This window comes from Salpingoeca rosetta (genome assembly GCF_000188695.1).
Source record: "Salpingoeca rosetta unplaced genomic scaffold supercont1.25, whole genome shotgun sequence".
NCBI classification, from domain to species: Eukaryota; class Choanoflagellata; order Craspedida; family Salpingoecidae; genus Salpingoeca; species Salpingoeca rosetta.
The window spans coordinates 935,095-959,200 of record NW_004754909.1 but is presented as its reverse complement, the minus strand read 5'-3'; the positions used below and the strand labels follow the sequence as shown (position 1 = coordinate 959,200).

The window sequence follows — 24,106 nt, the reverse complement described above, 5'->3', positions numbered from 1 at the left end:
TGGAGGCTCACGTAAGAAGAAGAACATATTCTTCCCCCTCATGCAGGGCAGCAGGCTGCGGTGGTGGGATTGTGATGACATGAACAGCAACGGATGAACGCGCTGTGTGCACGTCTCACATCTCACATCACCAACGACTCAAAAACACATCTCACCTCGAGACAACTTGCTGACTTGCAGAAGGCTTGGTCACATCACCACCACCACCACCCTGCCAGAATGACATCGTCAGCTCCATCGTTTGTGGGTCAGGCAAAGCCAACGTTTTGCTCTTGCGTGTGTGTGAATGGCAGCATCTTTACTGTCTTGCGCACATCACATAATATGTGAGTGAGAACAGCCCGTCAATTGTGCAAATCTTCGCAACCCGCGCTCACACTCCATAATCTGCTCTCTTCGTACACTCTGGCTGGGCTGACTTTTAACAGCTGCTGCTGAACCCGTCCATGCAGTCAAGTGCCATCGCAACCGCGCTCGCCCAGTGTCAAGCCAGCGTTCGCCTTCGTTGTGAGTGTGCGCCGCACGGTGCTGTCGTGTATGTACCATCTACCATGACATGCAACCAGCTCAACAAGACAACAGGCCAAATGGCCAAATCGTGTTCTCAACTGTCGTCCTTCTCTCGCCTGCTCCATTTTGTTCCCCCCCCCCTCGTCGCTTACCATCTTGTACACGTGTTTGTGTGCCGCAGACACGCGAAAGATCGAGCCGGACGTGATTCGTCTCACGCGACCGCCCATGTCCTTCCTGGTTGTGACGAAAGCCGCGTCGTTCACAACCACCCAAGCAACGTGCGTACGTTGGAGAGAACCGGTAACAGACTCCTTCTGCGCCTGCACTGCGGCTACCATGCCTGTCTTGTCAATGGTCCATTAGCCTCGATACTGAGATCCCCTTGGTTGTGCATGAGCGAGGGTATCCACTTACAAGAGTTGCTTGCACATACCACTGTACGCACACTAACCTGCACGCGCAGGCTGCAATCCTGTGTAGCCAGCTCAAAGGCCTGCTTTGTGCTGCTCATCTCAGATGATGGCATGCTCAGCAGCGCGCAACACCAGCTCCAACAAAGGTGAACAATCATGGGTCAACGCTGTGTGTGCGTGTGTGCGTGTGTGCGTGTGTGCGTGTGTGCGTGTGTGGGCGATGAGGCGCGAAGTTGAAACCGCTTTGTGTCACATTAGTGGAGTAGATGGGTGGGGGAGCGCTCGCGGTCATCACAGCATCACATCACAGCATCACATCACAGCATCGTCATCTGTACGCGACCACCCGACTGAGGTCACGTGCCGCCTGGTCTCGTGCCTCGCAGGTCTCACACTAGCACCTCATGTCTTGGACAGGTGGATGGGGAGATCGGCAGTTGGTGTTCGCATGTGCGTGAGTGGCGCGCAGGCCAGCAAGGTGCTGATAAACACGGCCACGTGCTCACAGCCCAGCACGCGGCAGCAGCTTCGCACCATGCTCGTTGGTCGCCAGGAGGAGGAGGACGAACGTGGCGATCGTGGAGCACAGCAGCAGCAACAGCTGGCACGCTGCCTGGAGAACACTGGTCAACTCACCCAGTCGGAGGTATGAGAAGAGAAGTGCGTCGACGTGTGGTGTGTGTCTGTGTGTGTGTATGTCTGTGTGTGGGTTGGTGCGTGTGTGTGTGTGCGTGAATGGTGAGGGAGTGAGCACAGAACCTTAGCTACGAGAGAGTATTCACATGTACCCTCTCTCTCCTGTTGCGCTCCAGGCAGCAGTGTTCTGCACTCACCTTGCTCGCTTCACTGCGCAGCCTTTACAACTGTGCGTCTCTCTCTCTCTCTCTCCGTCTCGCTCCCTGTATGCTAGGCTGGTCTCATTCAGGATGGCTTTGGATCAGTGCAGCGCTTCAGTTCTGCCACGCAGCACTCGCTGCTCGCATGCAGGTAGTCATTTAGGGAGGCTGAGGGAAGGAGGGATGACTGCTTGACTGGGTGGTGCAGATGTTTAGGATGTTTCTTTGGGTGGAGGAGAGAACAACATGGCAGTGCACATGCAGTCCTTGAGGGCACACCCAAAGCTAGAACGCAGCCTCTCATACCACACACACACACACACACACACACACACACACACACACACACACACACACACACACACACACACACACACTCCTGATTTGAATTTGGCGGCACAAGTTTGTCTGCGCAAACGGCGGAAAGAGTGCACAAAGCCATTCTCCAGCAACAACTGTGACAGCGCGGCACTGTGTCCGTGCTCTTCTTGTTCTTTCTTTGCTTGCTCTTGGGTTGCACCGGCCTTGAAGCGAATACACAACAGCACAAGCACACAAGAAGCACACACACACACACACATACATACATACATACATACACGGATCTGAGGAAGAAATACAAGTTCCAAGAAGAGAGGGTGGTGCCATCGTGACGCAAGAAGGCGTCAGGTCCCAGCAGCAATCGTTGGCGATCAGCACACGTCGTGGCACGTGCCTCTGGTAGCCCACGACGGCAGGCACGCGTGCATGCTTGCACTGCGCTTGAGCCGGCGCCGGCTCACCACGAGAACAGCCCTCCTGGCAGATGGCAAGCGCAACGGTCTTCCCTTCACAGGGTGCGTGTGTGTCTGCCTGTGTGCGTGCGTCTGTCTCCCTGTGTGCGTGCGAACGTGCGTGTCTCAGTCTCTGTGGCTGCTTGTCTTCTGCCTTGTCTTCTTCGTACGTTGTCTCTCCCAACGTCTCCTGTGCTTGATTGCACCGCGCTCTTCCCCTCAATTCACCTGGCACCCACCTGCACACCCCCCCCCCCTCCGCGGCTCGTCACATCGGCAGATGGATCTCGTTCAAGCAGCGCGACCCACAAGACAAGGGCTTCTTCACCCAGAACCCTGCCCCCATCCACTCCAAGGTGCTGCTGACTCATCTGGCGATCCATGCAGCTGCACATACCATGCTCAAGAGAGCGCTCACATCCTGTGCCATGCCCCTGCCTGCAGATTCTCAGCGCCAAAGCCGATCCCCAGGAGGACGAGCACGTCGTTGGTGCGTACACACGCTTGTGCAACCGAATGCTTGCACAGCATTGCATACGTGCTGCTTCGGTGCCAAATGCTGGCTGTTCGCGTGCTGGCGCTGGGTACCCCGGCTTTCAGCACCTGCATTTGACAGTGGCAGCATCCGACTTTGATATATCTCACCAGCACACTGCCTGCTTCTTTGTTGTGACTTGCTGAGTAGGTGTCAAGACAAACGAGCAGCACGATGTACCACCGCGTCCAAAGACAGTGGTACGTGCCCATGCCATCACCAGCATGTGTTTCGCAGTTACATACCTCTTTCACGATGCGTGTCCATCGGTCACATTCCCACACTGCAACTGCATCCATTCCATGCGTGGTGCTCAGAAGAAGGAGACAGAGGCGGTTGATGTGTCGCGCGTACCGCCACCAGAACAGATCAACGTGGCAGCGCTTCGCGAAACAATGCAGGAGGACTGGCGGAAGCTGCAAGAAGCCAACAAGCGCTTGCGGCAGTGGCCATTCGAGGTCAGGCGCATGTGTGTGTGCGTGCGTGTGCGTGTGTGTGCGTGCATGTGTGCGTGTGTGTGCGTGTGTGTGCATGTGTGCGTGTGTGTGCATGTGTGTGTGTGTGCGTGTGTGTGCGTGTGTGGCACATCTCGCTGTGCAACTGCGCGACTTGCTTTTCAAATGCATCCTCACAGCTCCAAACTGACCGCGGCCCAACCACCACCACCACCACCACCACCGCCACCACCACCACCGCCACTATCATCCCATCAGGCCGATGTGAAAGCGCCGAAGATGCCGCTGTCCACGCGCGTCACCGTCGCCCTCTCCCTCACAGGGAACATGCTCATCTCGGCCGCCAAATTCTACGCGTACACGCGCACGGGACACAGCGCAATGCTCTCAGAGGCCATTCACACCCTCGTCGACGTCGGAAACCAGGTGCGTGTATGTGTGCATGTGTGTGTGTGTGTGAGTGAGTGAGTGAGTGTATGTGTTAGCGTGTGCGTGTGGCTTTCTGTGGGCATATATGTGTGTGTGTGTCAGTGTGTGTCGTACGTCTCCTGATGTGTTCAAGACAATAACTATTCTTACGCCGCCTCCTCCTTCTTCATCACGCAACACACCACCACGCGACCGCTGCGACCAGGCGATCCTTGGGTACGGGCTGATGGAGGCTGAGCGCTCGCCTGACCGCAAACACCAGTACGGTTACGGGCGCGCTGCCTTCTTCTACTCGCTGCTCACTGCCATGTCCACGTTTGGCTTCGGCGCTCTCTACACGGGGTACCAGGGTACGCAGCCACTTGTGCCGCTGTGTGTCGTGCTGTGTGCCGCTTGCTGTACTTGCAAGCTGAGAGCAAGGCGTGAGGGAGAGTCAAGCTCGTGTGTTCTTTTCAGCCCCAATTACAGTTACATCCATTTCACCACCACCATCACCACCACGACCACCACCACCACGACCACCATTATCGTCATCACCACCACCGCCACCACCATTATCGTCATCATCATCATCATCATCATCATCATCACCACCACCACCATCATCATCATCATCATCATCATCATCATCATCACCACCACCACCACCACCACCACCACCACCACCACCATCATCATCATCATCATCATCATCATCATCAGGCGTACATTCGCTGCTACATCCGCCAACGGAGCTGTCAAGTCTTCCGGAAACGTGGGCCATCCTTGCTGTTGGTCTCGCTGTTGACGGCTTTGTTCTCCACACCGCTCTCCGCAGCACCCGGTGGCGCGCACGCAAGGAGGGCGTGTCGACGGCGCAGTGGCTGCTGTCGTTTCGTGATCCGTTCACGGTTGCGGTCGTGTTTGAGGACAGCGCTGCTGTTGCCGGCGTCATTGTTGCCGCACTCGGCATTGGCATGACACAGGTGAAAGGAAGGGGGGGGGGGGTGTTATGGGTGTTGTGTGTGTGTTGTGTGTTGTGTGTTGTGTGTTTTGTGTTGTGTGTGTGTGTGTGTGTGTGTGTGTGTGTGTGTGTGTGTGTGTGTGTGTGTGTGTGCTGTGTTGTGTTGTGTCACGCGATCAACCCTCACTGCCATTTCGCACCCCTTACTTCCACCACCATCGCCACCATCATAATTAACCACGCCAGGTGACGGGCAACCCCATCTACGATTCGTTGGCGACGCTGTGCATCTCGGGTCTGCTGGCGTCCGTCTCGCTCAAACTCATCCAACTGAACAGATCCTTCATCCTCGGACGCGTAAGCACTGGCGTCGAGGTGGAGGGAAGAGTGGGGGGAGGGACGAGGGAGACAGGGAGGAGGCAGGGATTGCTTCGCGTTGTGCATGTGCTCGTGGTTGTACATGCGTGCAGTCGTGTGCAGTTGTGTGCGGTTATGTTTGAACGTGGCCTGTCCTCACCAGGAGCGAAGATACATCCACACCCCCCCATCCCCTTCTCTAACACCACCACCACCACCACCACCACCACCGCGCGCCAGCCTGTCGATGACAGCATTCTGTCTGGGCTGCGGCGCATCTTGAAGCGGCGGCAGTCTGTTGACGAGGTGCACAGCGAGCAGTCCCAGTGGATTGGGCCCTCCATGTTCTCGTACAAGGCCGAGGTCGACTTTGACGGCACCTGGCTCGCTGTCCAGGTAACACATCATGATGGGAAGGCGAGAGGGTGTGTGTGTGTGTGTGTGTGTGTGTGTGTGTGTGTGTGTTGAACATGCATATGCGTGCATGTATGTGTGCGCGTGCGTGCGTGTTTTGCCCTGACTGTGCCGAACCAAAAACCAAGCACACAGCATTCGTTACCATTTCGAGCAACTGCTTTCCACCACCATCATTCATCGCCACCACTAACCTACGATCCCCGCCATCCTGCAGTTGTTTGAAAAGTACCGTCCAGTGTTCCTCAACGCCGCCGTGCAGGGCCACGATGCAATGCAGCACGTGCGTATCGTCGTGTGGTTGCATGCGCGTTTGTGTGATTTTGCGTGCGTGCTTTGTGTGCAGTCGCACATGAAAGCGTATGACTGCACATCTGCATTTGCATGTCCCTTCCTACATCCACTCAACACACACACACACACACACACACACACACACACACAAATACACGTGCACACACACACACACACACACACACACACACACACCACGTATACATGACCACCACTACGGCCGGTTCCAGGAGCTGGTGTGGCTGCTGCCGGCGTTTGCGGAAGACGTCACGCGCGTCCTCGAGAAGGAAGTCCGCGATATCCAGGTGCCGACAGCAGTCCGCTGATGGTGGTGGTGGTGACTGATAGTCGTGGTGGTGATTGGGTGGATGAAGAGCCATGTCACGTGTGCGATGTAGTGTTTGTCTTATCTTCGTTCAACGATTCACCACCTACTACCGACCGTCCTTACCACCGACCGCAACGACGACCATACACACCATCTGGTGTGATGTGCGACTGCAACAGGCGGAGGTGCGGCGGGTGTACCCGGCGGCCGGGTTTGTTGAGATTGTGCCAGACAGCTCGCAGACGACGCTGATGGCACTCGAGTCGTTTATGAAGAAGAAGGCGTCACGCCTCGTCGAGCAATACCAGGTCAGCGGAAGGTGGGAGGGAGGAGAACGGGAAGGACGGAAAGGAAGGGCGAGAAAGCGGCGCGTGGTGTCGATGGTTGCTTGCATCGCCCATAACCGAAAGGCATCAAGCCAGCGCAGTCAACACACGCCAACACATGCCGACACGTGACCGTTTGCGCTCATTTACCCCCGCCCTCCACTGCTCACTGTGTGCGAAGGTTGAGGCGATGTTATCCGGAGACAGTATACAGCACCACAACGACCACTACAACCTCGGCAGCTTCTATGTTGGCATGGGCCAGTTTGAAAAGGCCGCCACCCAATTCCAAATCTGCCAGGACCAGCGCGAGAGCCTCCTCGGTGTGTGTGTGTGTGTGTGTGTGTGTGTGTGTGTGTGTGTGTGTTTGTGTGTGCGATATGCGGCGATGCGTTGTGCACATATGTGTTTGTGTGTGTGTGTGCGTGTGTGTTTGTGTGTGTTTGATTTTACCTGGTCATGTGCTGCTCATCGCCGCTTCAACTTTCGCGTTTGCTCTTCAGGCCGTGGAAGCGAGGAAGTCGTGGCATGCTTGGAACGGTCAGTGCATTTGTCATCATCGGGTCTCTCCTTAATACCCGCACACACACACACACACTCATTCACACACACACACACACACACACTCATTCACACACACACACACACACACACGCACACTCACACATTCACTCACGGTGATACGTGCGTGGCATGTGCCCTTGTTTCTCGGCTCTTGCGTCATGTCCGCTATCCTCTTCCCTCATCACCACCACACTGTGCCTGCATGCACGCCAGGCTCGGATACGTGTACCGGCGCCTGGGCGACACGCGCCGCGCTCTGCAGTGCCTCAAGTCCGCACAGCAGATGATGGATGCAAACGAGGCGGCGAACCCGCTCCTACGTACGTGAACCCGTGGTGATGATGGATGGGTGTGGAGCTGAAGCAGGTCTCGTTGCCATCCAGTCGTATCATGTCACAACACCCGCAGTCCTTGTTTACCGTCGTACACACTTGTTCCGCGTGCGTCATCTTGTTTCGCCTTCCCTTTGACTGTGTTCATACATACTCTCTCACTCTCTCTCTTTCTCACACACACACAGACACACAGACACACAGACACACACACACACACACAGACAGACACACAGACACACACACACACACACACGCGCGCGCGCGCGCTCACTCATACAAACTCACTGATTCATACACACACACACTCTCTTCCGCCATCAGTTGCGTCTGTGCATGCTGAGATGGGCCTGGTGTTATCCGAGATGGGCCAAGTGATTGCTGCGAGCAAGAGCCTCGAGAAAGCGCTGGCACTGCGGCGGGCGCACCTCGATCCCCTCAACCCGGCCATCCTCTCCCTTCTCCTCGCACTCGGAGACCTCTACGCCCGCATGCCCGCAGTGCGTGACGATGGGATGGTGGTGTTGGTGGTGGTGATGATGATGGCTGGCTTGGTTCGTGTACATGTTGATTGTGTGTGAGAGGGTTCTTTTTTGCTTTGTTTGCTTTGTTTATGTTTGTGTGACTGCTTGCTTGTGCGTCCATCCTGTGCTCCTGTCCCATCTCTCCTCACGTTTGTTTACGTCCGTTCACATGTGTTCAGAAGCGCACGATGGCGCTCGACTACTACCAGGAGCTGCTGCGCTGTCGCATCAAACTCTACGGAGACAAAGACCTCAGAGGTTTGCGCACCGTGATGCATGTCTTCTTGTGTGCGTGTGTGTGTGTGCGTGTGCGTGTGCGTGTGCGTGTGTGTGTTTGTGGACACGTGTGTGTTCGTTGCGCCGGGGTCTTTCCATCGTTCATGAACGTGCAACTGCAGTCCTATCACGCCAACCCTCGCACTGCATCTTCACACCGCTCCTTGATGCCGCCACCACCCCTCTTTCCCTTCCTCAACCCCCCGCTCCAAACTTCCTGACCTCGCTTCTCTTGTCACCAGTGGCTGACGTGTACCACAAGTTGGCGCTTGCGTGCAAGACGACCGGTCGGCTGGATCAGGCCATCGACTGCGCCAAGAACGCCGCACACATCAAGGAGCGCTGCTTTGCGTCGAGTGACCCCGTCGCCGTCTCCGTCGCCTGGGAGGATGTTGGCGACCTCCTCCTCATGCTCGTACGTTGCGGCCGGGGGAGAGTTGGGGAGGTGGGGGGTAGTGCGTTTGCTGTGCGTTGCGACTTGTCAATGGCTTTTGAAAGTTGGTATGTTTTGATGAGCACACACGAATGCCTTTTGCCATCCGCCGACACACAACCACACATCCCACGCTCACACACACCTACTCACACGCTCACACACACTTACTCACACACTCACACACACACAAACACAATTGCTCACACACATACACCTCCTCACACAAACACTATTACTCTCACACACACACACACACACACACACACACACAAACACTATTGTTCACGCAAACGCACAACAGAAGCAGTATGCGAGGGCGCAGGCTGCGTTTGAGCACGCGCTGAAGGTGTTGGACAACGTGGACGAGCGGGTGGACCATCCGGATGTCAGACGCATCATCCACAAACTCATCGACATCTACCACAAGTTTGGCTTCCCCATCCCCAGCTCATGGAGATGACATGCAGGATGTATGTGAGTGTGTGTGTGAGAGAGAGAGAGAGAGAGAGAGAGAGAGAGAGAGAGAGAGTGTGTGTGTGTGTGTGTGTGTGTGTGTGTGAGGAGCACGATGCGGGTGGATCACGGCGTAGCGTTTAGGTCATTGTTACCGAGTAACATGAGAAGATGAGGCGTGTGGTGAGAACATGCGAGAGTTAGCGCAGATGGCTTTTCCTTTGTCACTCGTTTGTGAAGCTGCTTTTGGTAAGTGAACATGTGCGTGCCAACACCGGGGGATGTGGACAATGTGTACAAATCGCATGTGCATGCGTGCATGTGTGCATCCTAGCTAGTTTGTTTGAGTTGTGCGCGCGCTTGTGTGTGTGTGTGTGTTGTGTGGTTTTGGTGCGTGTGTCTCCGCTTGTGTCTTTGCGTGTGTGCGTGTGTGTGATGAGCTGTTATAACTGCCAAATGAACTGCGATCACGAAAGGAAGCGTTCACAACGGATGTTGTTGTGGCTGCCGGTTAGTTTGATCTTGATCCACAACAGACACACACACACACACACACACACACACACACACACACACACACACACACACACACACACACACACACACACACACACACACACACACACACACACCACACACACACACACACCACAGCCTTTTTTTGTGCTGTCGGCAGCAATTTTTCTTCGACCGACCACGACGATTTTCGCTGACACTTCGCTGACGTGTGGTCTGCATTTGATCGATATCAACTGTACCGTTCACATCTCCCATCTGCTTATCTCCCGCCAACTGCCGCTGCAGTTGAACACACACACACACACACATACACGCACACGCACATACACAAGGTACATGACATGTGTTGCATATGCGATCCCAGTTTACTTCATTCTTTCCTTGTTTTCGCCTTCGCAACTCCCCACATCATATTCGACAAGCTGCTTGCTTGCTTGCTTGTCTGTCGACAAAAGCGCTTGGTTCTGCTGTCTCATCAGCATCCATCAGCATCCTCACCAGTCGGCATCCACCTGTGTCGATCCACCCACTGCGCTACCTCTCACCCTGCCTCTTCTGCCTGTGTCCTCCTTTTTTGTTCATCCAAAGGGGCGTCTTCAGCCTTTGTGACAGTGCTGACCTATGTCCAAGAAGCGCGGAAGGGGGCGCAGAAGGTTATTTCTTGGAAGATACCGAGGGCGTCGTCGGCAATTCAGACCAGGCATGGCAAACGCACTGCTGCTGCGTGAGGGCGCAAAGACCGACAAGCTCCTGCCGTACGAGGCCAACTCCGAGGAAGAGTTTCGCGCATACCTGCTGCCCGGCATCGAGCATCTGCGCGACCTTGTTCTCAATGATGGCCCTCTCGACGAGATCCGGGACTGCGTCCACTTTCTCAAGAGGTGCGTCACCGTGCCGTGCTTTGTCGACGCGTTGCCGTCGTGGCGATGGCATGTGTGCGTGTGCGGGTGTGTACCTGCGGATTGCAGGTGCTGCTTGCTTGTGTCCCCTCTTGCATGCATGCATGTGCACATACGCTGGCACAGTCCCTTACACACACACACACACACACACACGCACACACACACACACCCATCCACACACACACACACACACACACACACACACATCCATCCACACACACACACACACACACATTTTCTCTCTCCCTCTTCCCTCTTCTTGATGCAACGCTCACTGCTGCCTGCGCGCTGACACTGGCCATGATTTGCAGGGCATGTGATGTCATGATCCAGATGCCACTGAGCACAAAGGAGATGGCGGACGTGCTGCTGTTCCTGTGGGAGCTCGTACTGTGCCGTCCCCCAGATCGCTTCTTCTGCAACGAGCCCCTCCTCGCACTCCATGCCTGGCTCAGGTCAGTTCATCAGCGCAGTGGCTGCTGTCGTGTAGTGTCTTGTCGATGTGTCTTGGGCACGTGATGGTGCGGTGTCTTGTCGATGTGTCTTGGGCACGTGATGGTGCGATCGACACGTGTCGTCACTGTATCGCTGTTACGACCCTTGCAACCATGATAGCCATTGTTTTGTTTTTCCTTCCCCTGCTGTGTGCGCACCATGTCACTGCACGCGGCACGACTGACCGCCACCCACTTCCCCACGTGCAGGCGGGCGGCGTGCATGCTTGAGCCCGGTGACGTGCAGCTGCCATGGCGACCAGCGTACAAGGTCTGGAAGCTCGTCAAGTGGGTGCCATCCCGCCTCAGTGGCAACCTTGTGTAAGTGAACGGTGTCGCTGGCAAGCGCTTCCTGTGTTGTAGCAGCTGAATCACACACACACACAGCTGATGGCTGCACCCTTCCCGCTTCAGTGTCGTGCCCTGCCTGAAGTTGCCGATGAACCTGCGGCGCGCGTGTGTGTGTGTGTGTTTGTTTGTTGGAAGATACACCGCCCACTCTCTATAATCACGAATTTGTCTTGCCCCCGGAGCGCCTGCTTTCTCGTCCCTTTGTTGTTCTCTCACTCGCCCTTCCCCAAATGGCTGTCATGCATCTCCCTTGCCCACTGCTGCTGGCAGCAACACGGCCGTGCTTGAGCAGGTGATCACCTATGCCAACCGCTTCTTCACGCCCGGGTCCGATGCAGAGGTTATGGCTGAGCTGAGGCCTTACCTCTGCGGCACAGACACGAGCCTCGAATACGCATGCACCACCCTCTTCTTCTTCATGCCCAGCAGACCACAGTCAGTACCGTCGTTTTAGCTTGTGCTTGTGTGTGTGTGTGAATATATATGTGTGTGTATGCATCTGTGTGTGTGAATGTGTGTGTGTGTGTGTGAATGTGTGTGTGTGAATGTGTGTGTGTGTGAATGTGTGTGTGAATGTGTGTGTATGTGTGTGTGTGAATGTGTGTGTGTGTGAATGTGTGTGCGCTTGTATGTTACACCTTCTCCGTGCAGCTTTAACCGCTGTCCACATAACTTCTGACCGCCAACCAACATCACCGTGGCCACACCACTCGAACCGCCTCCATTCACCATTCCCCTATGCACAAACACACCCACACCCACGCCAACACCAACACACCTTGTTCTTGTGTGAGCAGTGCGTGGTATGCGGCTGGGGTGGACTGCGTGCCGTGGCGGCATGAGATGGCGCAGGTGTGGGAGCACGCGCGGCGGCACATATCGTCCAAGTCAGCATGCATGGCGACGCTGGCGCGGGCCATCCGCATTGGCATTGGGCGCGTCGACCTCGCTGACATGCGGCCAGTCATCTTCAAACAGGTTAGCACGAAACGTCGTGTCACTTGCACCGTTGGGACAGGCAATGCATCCTTGGCTACACCACCCTCTACATCACTTTCACTCACTCGTGCACCCTTTTCGACACCCCCCCCCACACACGCACACACGTGACAGGTGCTGCGGTACGTGCGGCTGAACCCGAACGAGCCCCCCGGCCGCGACCAAAGCCCAATGTTCCACCTGAGCGAGAGCCGCGCCTTCGTCTGGCTCTGCCTCCCGAACGACGACGAATTCTGGGTACGCACCGTGGCGTGTACATGCGTGTGTATGTATGCATGTGTGTAAGTATGTGTAATTATGTGTTTGTATGCATGTGTATGTATGTGTGTAATTATGTGGTGTATAAGTATGTGTATGTGTGCGTGTGCGTGCGTGGCTGTGATCCTTTGTTGGTTGCTGCTGGTGATCATCATTGTTGTTACGTCAATCAAAAACGTGTTAACCCATGTCCAAACTCACAATATCTCCGCCACCCACCTTTCACGCTTCACCCTTCACTGTAGGCGTTTGTGGATGATCTTGTGCATGTGCTTGAGCCTGAGCTGCACCCGTCCAACGCGGGCCACCAGCAGCAGCTGTGCGCAAATTTCGTCTCCGCCGTCATTCAGGGCTTCCTCGCCCGCCGCGAATCTGAGATGGACCCCCGCACCACCATCCCGGAGCACGCCAGGTCAGCACCACCCATGGCGGGCGACCCCTGTTGTGCTGTTGTGCTGTTGTGCGGGTGTGCTGTTGTGCTGGTGTGCTGGTGTGCTGGTGTCTGTTGCCGTGCTTTGTTCCCTGGCTCGTGGTCACGTACTGCGGCCGTTCCTGTGCTCTTGTGTGCGGCAGCAACAACCCATGTCACGTTTTCGTGTGTGACGTCTCACGCTCGCCACTGGGCTTGTTTCCCGAAACGCCATTACGCCACTTGCACCTGTTGCTCGCATCCACACAGGCTGAAGCAAGGGGACTACGACCGCCTGTTTGACGCCTTCAAGGAGAGCGTGCTGCGCTGCCTCAACTCAAAGGACCCCGTAAGCAATTGCTCGCTCGAGCTCGCTCATGTCGCTTTGTATCTGGCCGCAACAAACCCGTTTCTCCTTTGCGTCTTGCTCCACTTCCACAACAACAACAACAACAACTTAAACAACAACAACAACAACAACAACAACAACAACAACAACAACTTAAACAACAACAACAACAACTTAAACAACAACAACAACAACAACAACAACAACAACAACAACAACAACAACTTAAACAACAACAACAACAACTTAAACAACAACAACAACAACTTAAACAACAACAACAACAACTTAAACAACAACAACTTAAACAACAACAACAACAACTTAAACAACAACAACAACAACAACAACTTAAACAACAACAACAACAACAACTTAAACAACAACTTAAACAACAACAACAACAACAACAACAACAACAACAACAACAACAGCTTAAACAACAACAACAACAACAACCTACACCGCTTGAATGCCTCCCCCCCCCCCTTCATCCATCGACACTTTGCATGCCGGCGTCTCCTTCATTCATCAACCTGCCCCACCTCCACTCCCTTTTCACTGCTGCCCTTTGCTCCACCACCACCTTCACCACAACACGCAAATCCGATGCCCCTCCCCACCACCAGGCCATTGTGCAGCTTGGGCTTGCCGGCGCCATGTACATGTGCATGCTCTCACCGCGCCGCTTCGTCCCATGGGTCGTCGACCAGATGTACTCTGGTCTCGAGGTGAGCTGATGATACTGCTGCTCCCATCGTCCACCTCGTCTCATCCTCCCCTTTGTTTCTCCTCAGTGACATCAATTTGCCCCATCCCCTTCTCATCGCTCGCACCGTCGTCGTCCTCTCTTCATCTAACCCTCTCTCCGTTCCCTCTCACCTCACACCACCTCGCCAAACCACGTGTTTCTGTAGAGCCTGGAGAGCCACCGGCTGATTGCGACGCTGCTGCTGCTGAGCGGCATCCCCAAGTTTCTCTTCTCGCCGACATTTGTGCCCAACGGCGATGCGCACCTCATCCCGCTGCTGCACGCGCTCCTGCCCGCGCTTGACGTCAACGACCCCAACAAGTCGCTCGAGGCCATGAACGTGCTCATGGAGGTGACGCAGACGGTCACGTTTGTGGACTGTTCCAACGCCATCCCGGACGACGCCAGCGCGGAGGAGCAGGAGGCCATGGAGGCCACGTGCCAGATTGAGTCGTGGCTGGACGCCTTCCTGGACACCATGTTTGAGCTGGTGGAGAACATGTCTGGGCTGAGCACGCCGGCCGGGTGGCGCAACGCGTCGCTGTCCTTTGACGCCATGCTGCAGGGCGCGTTTATGCAGCTCAGCCCCGAGCTGGCGAACCGGGCCGTGGACAAGACGGCGACGTGGCTGCTTACGCGGGCCGTGAACCGCTCCAACGGGTCCATCAAGGCCGTCGCTCGCAGCGCAGCCATCTGCAATCCAAAGCGCATGCTCGACAAGGTGCTGCCCACGCTGACAGAGAAGCTGCTGGACCTGTGCGCGCACGAGGCGACGATTGACGAGGCGAAGCGGGAGGTGATGGGCCGCATGACGCTGCTCGTGTCGTACCTCGACGTGTGGCGGAGCATCATCACCCAGCTGGACCCCGCGGTCATGGAGCACAAGGACAGCATCATGGCCGTGTTCCGCGCCGTGCTGCGGCTGCGCGGCCAGGGGGCGGTGCAGCGGGCGGCGGATACGCTGGGCGTGCTGCTGGAGCGGCTCACGCTGCCGTGGATGCCGGACAGGTCCGCCGTCACCGTGGATGACCGGCAGGGGAAGACGGACATCGACCCCGTGACCATGTTCCGGCGCAGGTTCTACTCTGGCATGAGCGAGGACGAGGTGACCGAGAGCATCTTCACGTACAAGTTCCTCAAGCCGCTGGTTGACGGCACGCTGGACCCGCGCTGGCGGAAGCCGACGGCGGAGACGCGTGCGTTTGCAGAGGAGCTGGTGGCGGCGTTCTACGACGACGCCGTCGCCTTTCTCAGGGAGTGCACCACCAAGACGAGCAAGGAGGCCGCAGCCACGGTGGACCGCGACATGCTGCGCACGGCCCTCTCCATTGTGGAGTGCGTGGCAGACACGCCGACGGTGGTGTGGCCGTTCACGGCGGACAAGTTTGATGCGCAGGAGGGCGGCATCCCCGGCGCCCCCTTCAAGACGCAGCCGCCGCGGCACTGGGTGGAGCCGACGTGCGAGCGGGCACATGAGCGGCGCGGGGAGCTGATTGAGGTGCTCACGGCGCTGGTGCCGTGGGCCATGGAGCACCGCGCGTCGGACGTCAAGGTGCTCAAGGCGTGTGTCATCTGCGCACAGGTCACGCTGGTGCCGAGCACACGCGCGCAGTCGCGCATTGCGGGCGCGGTCGGGCACGTCGGCGAGACGTCGACGGCGTTGTCGCGGGCATACCTGATGGGAATGCTGGAGGAGCTTGACGCTGCGCGGTACGACATGGACCTGGTGGTGCAGCCGCTGCTGGCCACGGACGTGCCGCTGGTGCAGGCCATTGTGGAGACGCTGCGGTCGCCGCTGCCGGACGTGCGGTTTGTGGCGGAGCACGTGCTGCTGCAGATTTCCGACCTGTGCTGGAACCGCGGCGTGCCGCTCATCTTCGACATGCTGCTCGAGCTGTGGGACCAGGTGCGCACAGATCCCGTGGACGACGCAAAGCACGCGCTCATGGGGGTGCTGGCGCTGCTCTCCACGCCGACCATGAGCGGATGGACCGCGCAGGACAGCGGCCGTCTCCTGCGCGTGTACCGCCTGCTGCGCCAGTGCACCCACTTTGAGGACCAGGAACTGTACGACCAGCTCAACGCGTTTGCGGCGACACAGTGCTCCAACCTGCCCGGGTTCCCATGGCCCGTGCCGCACTCGCCATCGTGCCTGCAGGCAGCCCACCGCCTGCCAACCACCGCACGCCGCCAAAACAACGACAAGACGTCAAAGAGCGAGGCAGCCGAAACAGAACAGCAGCAGCAGCAAGAAGGTGCAGGAGAAGGGCGCATGGATACTGCGCAGGACGAAGGCGGGGCGAGTGCATCTGGTGTTGACGCGTACGGGCGGCCGCGGCGCCGGCAGTCAATTGTGCAGTGGCGCCGGGAGCAGTCGCACTCTACGCAGGAGGTGATGCTGCTGGCCCTGGACGCCCTCAAGGCGCCAGACCTGACGTGGAAGCACAAGCTGTGGTTTGCCAGCGTGGCAGGCTTCCTTGCCTCTGCCACGGAGACGCTGCACCCGGAGGTGGTGGGCTTCCTCTTCCGCAACCTGGTGTCGGACGAGCCTGCGCTGCGGGAGGGCTGCCAGGTGGCCATGGTGCGCGTGCTGCAGGCCCTCAAGACGCCCGTCGCAAAGGTGGACGTGCGCGTGACCCAGGACGGCGACGTGGTGGAGGTGAACGGCCCGTACTGCTGGCGCCGAGTCGCCTCTATCGACCAGCCGTTCCGTGGCGACCTGGCCGACCTGCAGCAGCGCGACCAGGACCCAAGCTGCGGCGGCGGTACTGGCGGTGATGGCGGTGGTGGCGGTGATGGCGGTGATGGCGCCGGCAACACCACGCCTGCACACCAAGACCAACAGCAGCAACAGCAGTCGTCGTCGTGGTCGTACAAGCATCAGCACTTTGGGTACCGCAAGGACACGCGCGTGGTGTGCCCAAAGATTGATCCTGCAACCATGCAGGTGCAGGACATTGGGGAGGACGAGGTGTACTTTGACAAGCCGTTCTGGGGCTGGTATGCGTGGCCGTCTGTGGTGCGCACCTACGCGCCGGAGAAGTACCAGAGCTTCGACCACTTTATCGGCCGCCACCCGGCGCCCACGGAGAAGGACACCCGCGTTGGTGAGGACGGGGCGCCGGTGTCGCCGTGCATGGACGTGGAGCACATGCTGGCTGCGTCGCGGGCGGTGATTGAGCTTGAGCTGCAGGACCCGGCCTTTCTGCACCGCCTCATTGGCTTTCTCAAGGAGGACACGTTTACGAGCCTGAGGCGGGTGAGCCACCTGTTCAAGGGCCTCTTCCGCAACTACGGGTACGCGCTCGTGCCGCTGGTGCTGCCGGATGTGGCGACGCTGTGCCAGTCGACGCTGCGGCAGGACCACCGCGCTGCCGCGGGCGTGCTGCTGGGGCTGCTGCGTGGCAGCAAGCACTGGCCGCGCGCAGACAAGGTGAAGATGCGCGCGGAGGTTGAGCCGCTGCTGGAGGGCACGCTGCTGACCATGCCGGCCTCTGTGATGCGGGCGTGGACGGCGCTGGTGCAGCTGACGGTGTGCGAGCACGACCCGCGCCGCTCTGCGTGGCTGATGAACCTGCTCCTGCGCAAGTACTTTGAGCCAGACCCCACGCGTACGGCGCTGCAGAAGAACGTGCTTGGGTCGGCGCTGTCGGCGGTGCTCGGGGAGCTGTCGTGGCGCGCGCGGCACATCTCGCGGCTGGTGATGGAGAAGGCAGCGGCCGATGTCCCGCACGCGTACGGGCTGGTGCGGCAGACGGCCGTGGGCCTCATTGTCTGCGGCTACACGGCGCTCGTGCCAACCAAGAACCCGCTCTGCACCACAGAGGCGACGACCGTGACAGCAGCCGCGGGAGGCGTCAAGGGCGGTGCACAAGGCAAGGAAGCGAGTGAAGGCGGCGTTGAGGACCAGGCTTCCAGCGCCAAGGGCGACCAGGCTGATGCCGAGACTGAGGCTGAGATTGATGCTGATGAGGAGGCGCAGTTCCTGGCGGCGTTCACGGCGTCGCTGATGGCGCCCCTGCGTGCAGCCGTTGAGACGACGCCGACCACCCCAGCAGCGCACCTCGGCGAAGGCAAGTTTGATGTCCTGAGCGAGATTGGCGTGCCGGGCGAGAAGCGGGCTGTGGAGGCAGCGAATGCTCGTGGGGACATGGCAACCAAGCGCGCAGCCCTCATCGCCATGGACACGGAGGCTGATGGTGGTGTTGCCGACAGCGACGCGGTTGCTGTTGACACGCGCGCGCACCGCCACCACCGCTTCCACCACGGCGGCCCCCGCGAGCAGCACACGCACCGCCCGCGCCCGCACCCGCATCCGTCCAGCGGTCAGCCAGTATCGCCGCCACCAGGCACAGGCGAAGGCGGCGAAGGTGTTGTGTTGTCTGTCCCCGAAAACGTGAGCTTTGAGGAGTTTCAGCAGCTCATGCAGCAGCAGCTGGCGCAGCTGAAGATTCCGAGCGACCAGGCCCAGCAGATGATGCGGCAGATGCACGAGCAGGTCACCCGCCTCCACCACCAGCAGCAGCAGCAGCAGCAGCAGCAGCAAGGGCTGTCATCACCGTCTCCACCACCGTCGTCGGTACCACAGCGCCTGCGCCCGCCCCCAACCCTGGTCCAGCAGCAGCAGCAGCAGCAGCAAGGTGGTGGCGCGAGTGGGATGAGCACCACAACTGCGAGTGCTGCGGCCAGTGGGGGCGGGAGCCGCAGCATCAGCCCTGCGAGCGGCGGTGGCGGCGACGACACGCTGCCGGAGGACGAGAAGCGGCGCCTCAAGGCCGTGTGCCACCTCATTGGCCATGCCAGCCGCTTTTCTTCGCAGCAGGAGATTATGGTGCTCTTCCTGGAGCACGCCGAGGTGCTGCTGGACTTGCTTGAGCGGGTGAGCGACAAGGACCTGTCCCGCAGCTGCAAGGTGAGCCTGCGCCGGATGGTTGCGCACAGCACGGTTGAGTCTGGGCGCCGCCTGTGCAACTACCTGCAGGTGGGCGCGTGCACGTGGCACACCAAGGCGCTGGTGCTGTCGCTGCTGACGACGGTGGCGCGCAACACGTTCCCGCACGTCGATCCGTGCGTGACGGAGACGACCATGTCGCACCTGGAGGACCCGCAGGTGGAGGTGCAGCAGGCCGCGTCGCAGTGCGTGACGCTTCTGACGCGCATGGGGGTGCTGCGCGGCATTCCCTCGCTGCTGCAGGAGTTTATGTCGCGGGCGGAGGCGAAGGTGCGGCGGGTGAAGCGCGCCCCCGTGGTGAGCAGCACGCCGCTCGGGCCCGAGCACCAGCCGCTGTCGGCCGAGGAGAAGGCAACGCTGCGGCGCAAGCACAGCGGCGTGCTGGGCGTGTCTGCCCTCATTAACGCGCACCCGTACGACATGCCATCTTGGATGCCAAAGGCGCTCCTCCTCCTCGCTGCCCACACCACAGACGTCAACCCAATCAAGTGCGTGTGTGGATGAACTTGCGTATGCGTTTTGTTTGTTCGCGTGTGCGGTTTCGTTTGTGTGCATGTGTCCGTGTGTGTGCTTGTGGTTTGCCGATTCAAGGGCTTGCTCTGCCGGCTTTGGTTTATTTGATGTTGCTTGCTTGTCGGTTGTTGGCTATGTTTGTGTATTCGTGTTCCATCACTCGTTCCCACACACATGCAACACACACACACACACACACACACGCACACACACACACACACAAACACACACACACACACACAAACACACGCAGGAGCACGGCAAACAAGGCGCTGACGCAGTTTTGGAAGACACACAAGGAGGCGTGGCACGAGATGAAGAACCAGCTGACAGCAGAGGAGCAAACAACGCTGCAAGACGTGCTCATCTCGCCATCGTACTACGCTTAGAGCGACTTTGTCTGGTTGTCCACCTCGCTGTAGCTTGGGGGCTGACTGGAAGTTGATGTCCGTGGTGCTGTTGCCGTTGGCGCTGGTGTCTGCATGCTCGCTGACCCGAGTGCCGGGTAGATGCCCCTCTCTTGTTGCATCTGTGACACGGCCGTGTTGTACGAAGGCACGCGGTCCACCGGCCCGCCTTCCCCTGCTTGTTGTGGTGGTGGGAGTTGTGGTGATAGTTGCTGTCCTGTGTATGCGTAGTGTGGTTTGCTTTGGCTGTCGTTGCTGGAGCGGCTACGGTAGTCGTCATTGTCATCATCGTCATCAATGTCATGTCCGTCGTTGTCATTGCCGTGCGCGTGCGTGTCTGTGCTTGCGTCGTTGCTGTGGTCGCGTCTCGAGGGGCGCGGGCTGCGGTGCTTTGCGTGAATAGACAGTCTGTCAAACCACTGGTCCCGCAGTGCTGCCGTGTCAAAGGCGAAGTCGTACGCCGTGCCCTTGGCGCGCAGCGAGATGCCTGGCCCGTTCTCTGTCTCCACAGCCTTGATGCTGTCGATTTGCGTTCGTACAATGGACGACTCTGGGTGATATGACTGCGCAACATGCCGGTGTGGGATGCAGTTATGGGGGCGGCGACAAGACGCGATTGGTGAGGAGCAAGGTTGTGTTGTTTGGAAAGTGGAAGGAAGGGAAGATCGAAACGGAGGGGAGGGGAGATCGAAACGGAGGGGAGGGAAAGGGCAGGGAAGATCGAAGAGGGGTTGACATGGCATGAGACGTGCAAGGAACGAATCACATCACAACGTTAAATGGACGAGTCAGATGCGGCCGGACACACAGATGGGAGTAGTAGTCACAACGTGGTGTGTGAGGTGTGGTGTGTGTAGAAACATGCAACGCCAACACAGGAGCACTGCAGCCCTCCTCACTTTGGGGACAACTTACGCCTTCGCCAGCTTTGATGTGCAGGTAGGACTTTTCCAGGACCAGGAACTTGTGCTGCCATGTCTTGCCCATGACGCGCTTGCTGAAGGAGCTGATGACGCCACCGAGCATGCCGCCCGCCTGCGTGTACACCTGCGCAGGCGACCACAGCTCCTGCTTTCCAGACGACATTGTTTTCTATGTTCTCTGTTAGTCGGCGGTGGATTGGACGACAAGTGTTTGTCTGTGTGTGTGTGAGCACAACGTGAGCGTGCAAGGAAGGACACTTGCTTGCTTGACAAGGTTGGAGAGAGAAGGGAAGGGTGTGACTGTGCCTGCAAGCAACAGAAGAGCTGAGAGACTGGCGGATGGATGAATCATGTCACTACCAGTTTGCCAATTGCAAATGTGAGTTGTGGTTTACCAATTGCATCAAGTGTCCTGCCTTGCTTGTTGCTTTTTGCTTCTTCTTGTTTGTGTTGGTTGACGTGGAAGTTGGTGTGGTCGTGGACGGCGGTGGTGGTGCATCCAAACCGTGCTGCCTTGCTTGCTGCCTCGCTTGCTTGCTTGCTTGACTCGACAGACAGCGAAGCCCTGGTGAGCACCTGAGCGCAAGGTCTTTGTTTGGGCCGGACGGTGGCCTGTTGAGGAATCCGAGCGACAGTCCAAACCCCACGGCCATGGCGCAGAGATGGCGGTCGTTGTTGGGTGTCGTGCCATGCTTGTCAGCAGTGGCATTGCTGGCAGTACTGGCGTTCTTGACAACAACACAAACACTAGTCACAGCGAGCGGCATTGGCAGTGACGCTGGCGGCAGCATGGGCGGCTACTTGCCGCTTCCAGCCTTTGACGATGCCGTCCAATTTGCCATTCAGTGGACCGACCCTCCATCAAATGCAAAGGTGTGTGTGTGTGTGTGTGTGTGTGTGTGTGTGTGTGTGTGTGTGTGTGTGTGTGTGTGTGTGTGTGTGTGTGTGTGTGTGTGTGTGTGTGAGTGTGTGTGTGTGTGTGAGTGTGTGCGTGCGTGTGTGTGTGTGTGAGTGTGAGTGTGTGTGTATGCGTTTTTGTATTCGCCGCCACTCCACCACTCATGTGTTCACACCCTTTGCCTTGTCAATGTTGGCCTCTCAGTTGTACGAGAGCATTAACATGCAGACCGCCTTGGGGGAACCGTACACGTGCTACGTTCCCAAGACAAACATCCACGAAGCAAACGACCGTCGAGTAAGCCTACTCGTTTGTAATCGTGTGCGTGCGTGAGTGAGTATGTGTGTGAGTATGTGTGTGAGTATGTGTGTGAGTGCGTGAGTGAGTATGTGTGTGAGTGAGTGAGTGGGTGAGTGAGTGAGTGAGTGAGTGTGTGTGTGTGTGCACATGCGTGTATGTGTGTGAGCTCCTTTGAGACTGACATCTAAGTGAGTTGTTGAAATGGTTCACTGATTGAACACAGCGTGCATGTACGTGCACTTGCTCACACTTGTTTCATCCATGCTTGTTGGGTGTGCTGTTGCTTGCTAATCATGATGGCGCTTCCCTACCTTCACCAACCAGGCGAGCGACGAGGACCGTGCAGTCACACCACCACATCCACAGCAGCTGCTCAGGTGCGCTGCACGACTGGTTGCGGTGCCCGCTGTACTTGCCCATGAGCTTTCCCTTGCTGTCTTGACTACTCGACACACACATACATACATACATACATACATAAATACATACACACATACATACATACACGTATATTCTCTCACACCTACATACATACACACACACACATCTACACACATACACACATACACATACATGTGCACGTGTGCAGTTCGCTGGTGGGTCAGTGCTACTTTCGCTTGGAAGGGTACTGGTCGTATGAGTTTTGCTTCGACAAGTTCGTGCGGCAGTATCATGAGGAGAAGGTGACCACAAAGTCTGGCTCCACCCGCACCAAAGTCACCGAGTACTACCTTGGCCGCCTGGTGAGCACGCTCAGCATGATGCGTGTGGTTGTGTGCGTGTATACGTGTCTGTTGTGTGTATGCGTGTGCGGTTGTGTACGTGTGTGCTGTGCGTCTTTAATGGTCATGTTCTCTCTCTTTTGAGCATGTGTGCGTAAGTAATCCAACCTCCCCATATGCCCCCTTCCCTCTCATCGCACCTCCCCATATGCCCCCTTCCCTCTCATCGCACCTCCCCATATGCCCCCTTCCCTCTCATCGCACCACCACCACCACCACCACCACCACCACCACCACCACCACCACCAGCCCGTGAGCAGCGATGATGCCATGTCTGGCCCACCAGCAACAGCGTCGATGGTGCTTGAGGGCGAGGACCGGGTGTACTTCAGCCGCGTGCACGGCGGTGGCGACGCGTGCGACCTGACGGGCCGGCCGCGCGAGACAGAAGTGCGGTTCATCTGCAGCAAAGGACTCGGCATTCCAGATGGGATTGTCCAGGTGGACGAAACATCCACCTGCAAGTCAGTACACGATGCGCAACGGGGATATGGAGGGCATGTTTGTGGAGAAGGGGATGAGGTTTGCTGTTGTGTATGTGTATGTGTATGTGTGTGTGTGTGTGCGTTTGCAAGTGGGTTGTGCTGTTAGATTTTTTTCTGTGTGTGTGTGTGTGTGCTGATATTGGGTGTAATTGCATGGGGCGCGACATGGGGTCCACCACGAAGGTATGCGTTCCTCATTTCCCATTCCTGCCGTGCTTGTACCAACAGGTACATGCTCGTGTTTGCGTCCCGCGCCCTCTGCGCCAGCGAAGGTAGCACCCAGTCATGCCTGCTTGCAGCCTTGCACACACACAAGAGCTCGTTCATGTGTGTACCAACAGCACTGTGCTCACGCTTGTGTGTGTGTGTATGTGTGCATTGGGCATCAGAGTTTGTCGAGAAGGAGGAACCGGAACACCCCATCGTCTGCTCAGCAACGTGAGCCATTTGACTGTAGCGGTTGGTGGTGGCGATGCACGTGCACGCGCACACATTGCACACGCATTGCACACACACACACACACACACACACACACACACACACACACACACACACACACACACACACACACACACACACACACACACACACACACACACACACACACACACAC

At 57.5% G+C, this 24,106-nt stretch overlaps 6 protein-coding genes across 6 annotated transcripts in view; 5 read left to right on the top strand and 1 right to left on the bottom strand.

The window, feature by feature from the left end:
* Positions 1–1,347: 1,347 nt before the first annotated feature.
* Positions 1,348–1,917, top strand: PTSG_08919 (uncharacterized protein; the record flags this gene model as incomplete). Its single annotated transcript, XM_004990247.1, has 2 exons — positions 1,348–1,572; positions 1,837–1,917. 2 exons carry the CDS (start codon positions 1,348–1,350, stop codon positions 1,915–1,917), a joined length of 306 nt encoding a protein of 101 aa, XP_004990304.1.
* A 287-nt stretch (positions 1,918–2,204) lies between these two features.
* On the top strand, positions 2,205–9,262 carry PTSG_08918 (uncharacterized protein). Its single transcript, XM_004990246.1, has 20 exons — positions 2,205–2,598; positions 2,816–2,891; positions 2,980–3,025; positions 3,221–3,270; positions 3,388–3,528; positions 3,784–3,951; positions 4,160–4,304; positions 4,657–4,919; positions 5,144–5,254; positions 5,495–5,650; positions 5,886–5,951; positions 6,193–6,267; positions 6,470–6,598; positions 6,798–6,939; positions 7,120–7,156; positions 7,394–7,500; positions 7,837–8,012; positions 8,216–8,294; positions 8,555–8,727; positions 9,050–9,262. Exons 1-20 carry the CDS (start codon positions 2,510–2,512, stop codon positions 9,206–9,208), a joined length of 2,388 nt encoding a protein of 795 aa, XP_004990303.1. The 5' UTR covers positions 2,205–2,509; the 3' UTR covers positions 9,209–9,262.
* Positions 9,263–10,422: 1,160 nt separating this feature from the next.
* On the top strand, positions 10,423–13,486 carry PTSG_08917 (uncharacterized protein; the record flags this gene model as incomplete). The annotated part of the gene is made up of 8 exons (XM_004990245.1): positions 10,423–10,601; positions 10,934–11,077; positions 11,327–11,437; positions 11,738–11,902; positions 12,265–12,445; positions 12,581–12,703; positions 12,970–13,136; positions 13,477–13,486. 8 exons carry the CDS (start codon positions 10,423–10,425, stop codon positions 13,484–13,486), a joined length of 1,080 nt encoding a protein of 359 aa, XP_004990302.1.
* A 667-nt stretch (positions 13,487–14,153) lies between these two features.
* PTSG_08916 (uncharacterized protein) lies at positions 14,154–20,523 on the top strand (the record flags this gene model as incomplete). The annotated part of the gene is made up of 3 exons (XM_004990244.1): positions 14,154–14,213; positions 14,400–19,672; positions 19,951–20,523. 3 exons carry the CDS (start codon positions 14,154–14,156, stop codon positions 20,084–20,086), a joined length of 5,469 nt encoding a protein of 1,822 aa, XP_004990301.1. The 3' UTR covers positions 20,087–20,523.
* Positions 19,787–21,394, bottom strand: PTSG_13263 (uncharacterized protein). The gene is made up of 2 exons (XM_004990243.1): positions 21,020–21,394; positions 19,787–20,667 (listed from the first exon to the last, which is right to left on the bottom strand). The coding sequence occupies exons 1-2, from the start codon at positions 21,188–21,190 to the stop codon at positions 20,083–20,085; spliced, it is 756 nt and encodes a 251-aa protein (XP_004990300.1). The 5' UTR covers positions 21,191–21,394; the 3' UTR covers positions 19,787–20,082.
* Positions 21,395–21,414: 20 nt separating this feature from the next.
* PTSG_12809 (uncharacterized protein) overlaps positions 21,415–24,106 on the top strand; it is a gene marked incomplete at its 3' end in the record, with an annotated part of 4,605 nt that continues 1,913 nt past the window's right edge. Inside the window, exons 1-7 of the mRNA XM_004990242.1 lie at positions 21,415–21,900; positions 22,130–22,222; positions 22,550–22,602; positions 22,815–22,968; positions 23,257–23,471; positions 23,721–23,764; positions 23,882–23,930. Coding sequence (XP_004990299.1) covers positions 21,679–21,900; positions 22,130–22,222; positions 22,550–22,602; positions 22,815–22,968; positions 23,257–23,471; positions 23,721–23,764; positions 23,882–23,930 — 830 coding nt within the window. The 5' untranslated portion in view covers positions 21,415–21,678. The remainder of the gene's footprint in view (positions 21,901–22,129; positions 22,223–22,549; positions 22,603–22,814; positions 22,969–23,256; positions 23,472–23,720; positions 23,765–23,881; positions 23,931–24,106) is intronic.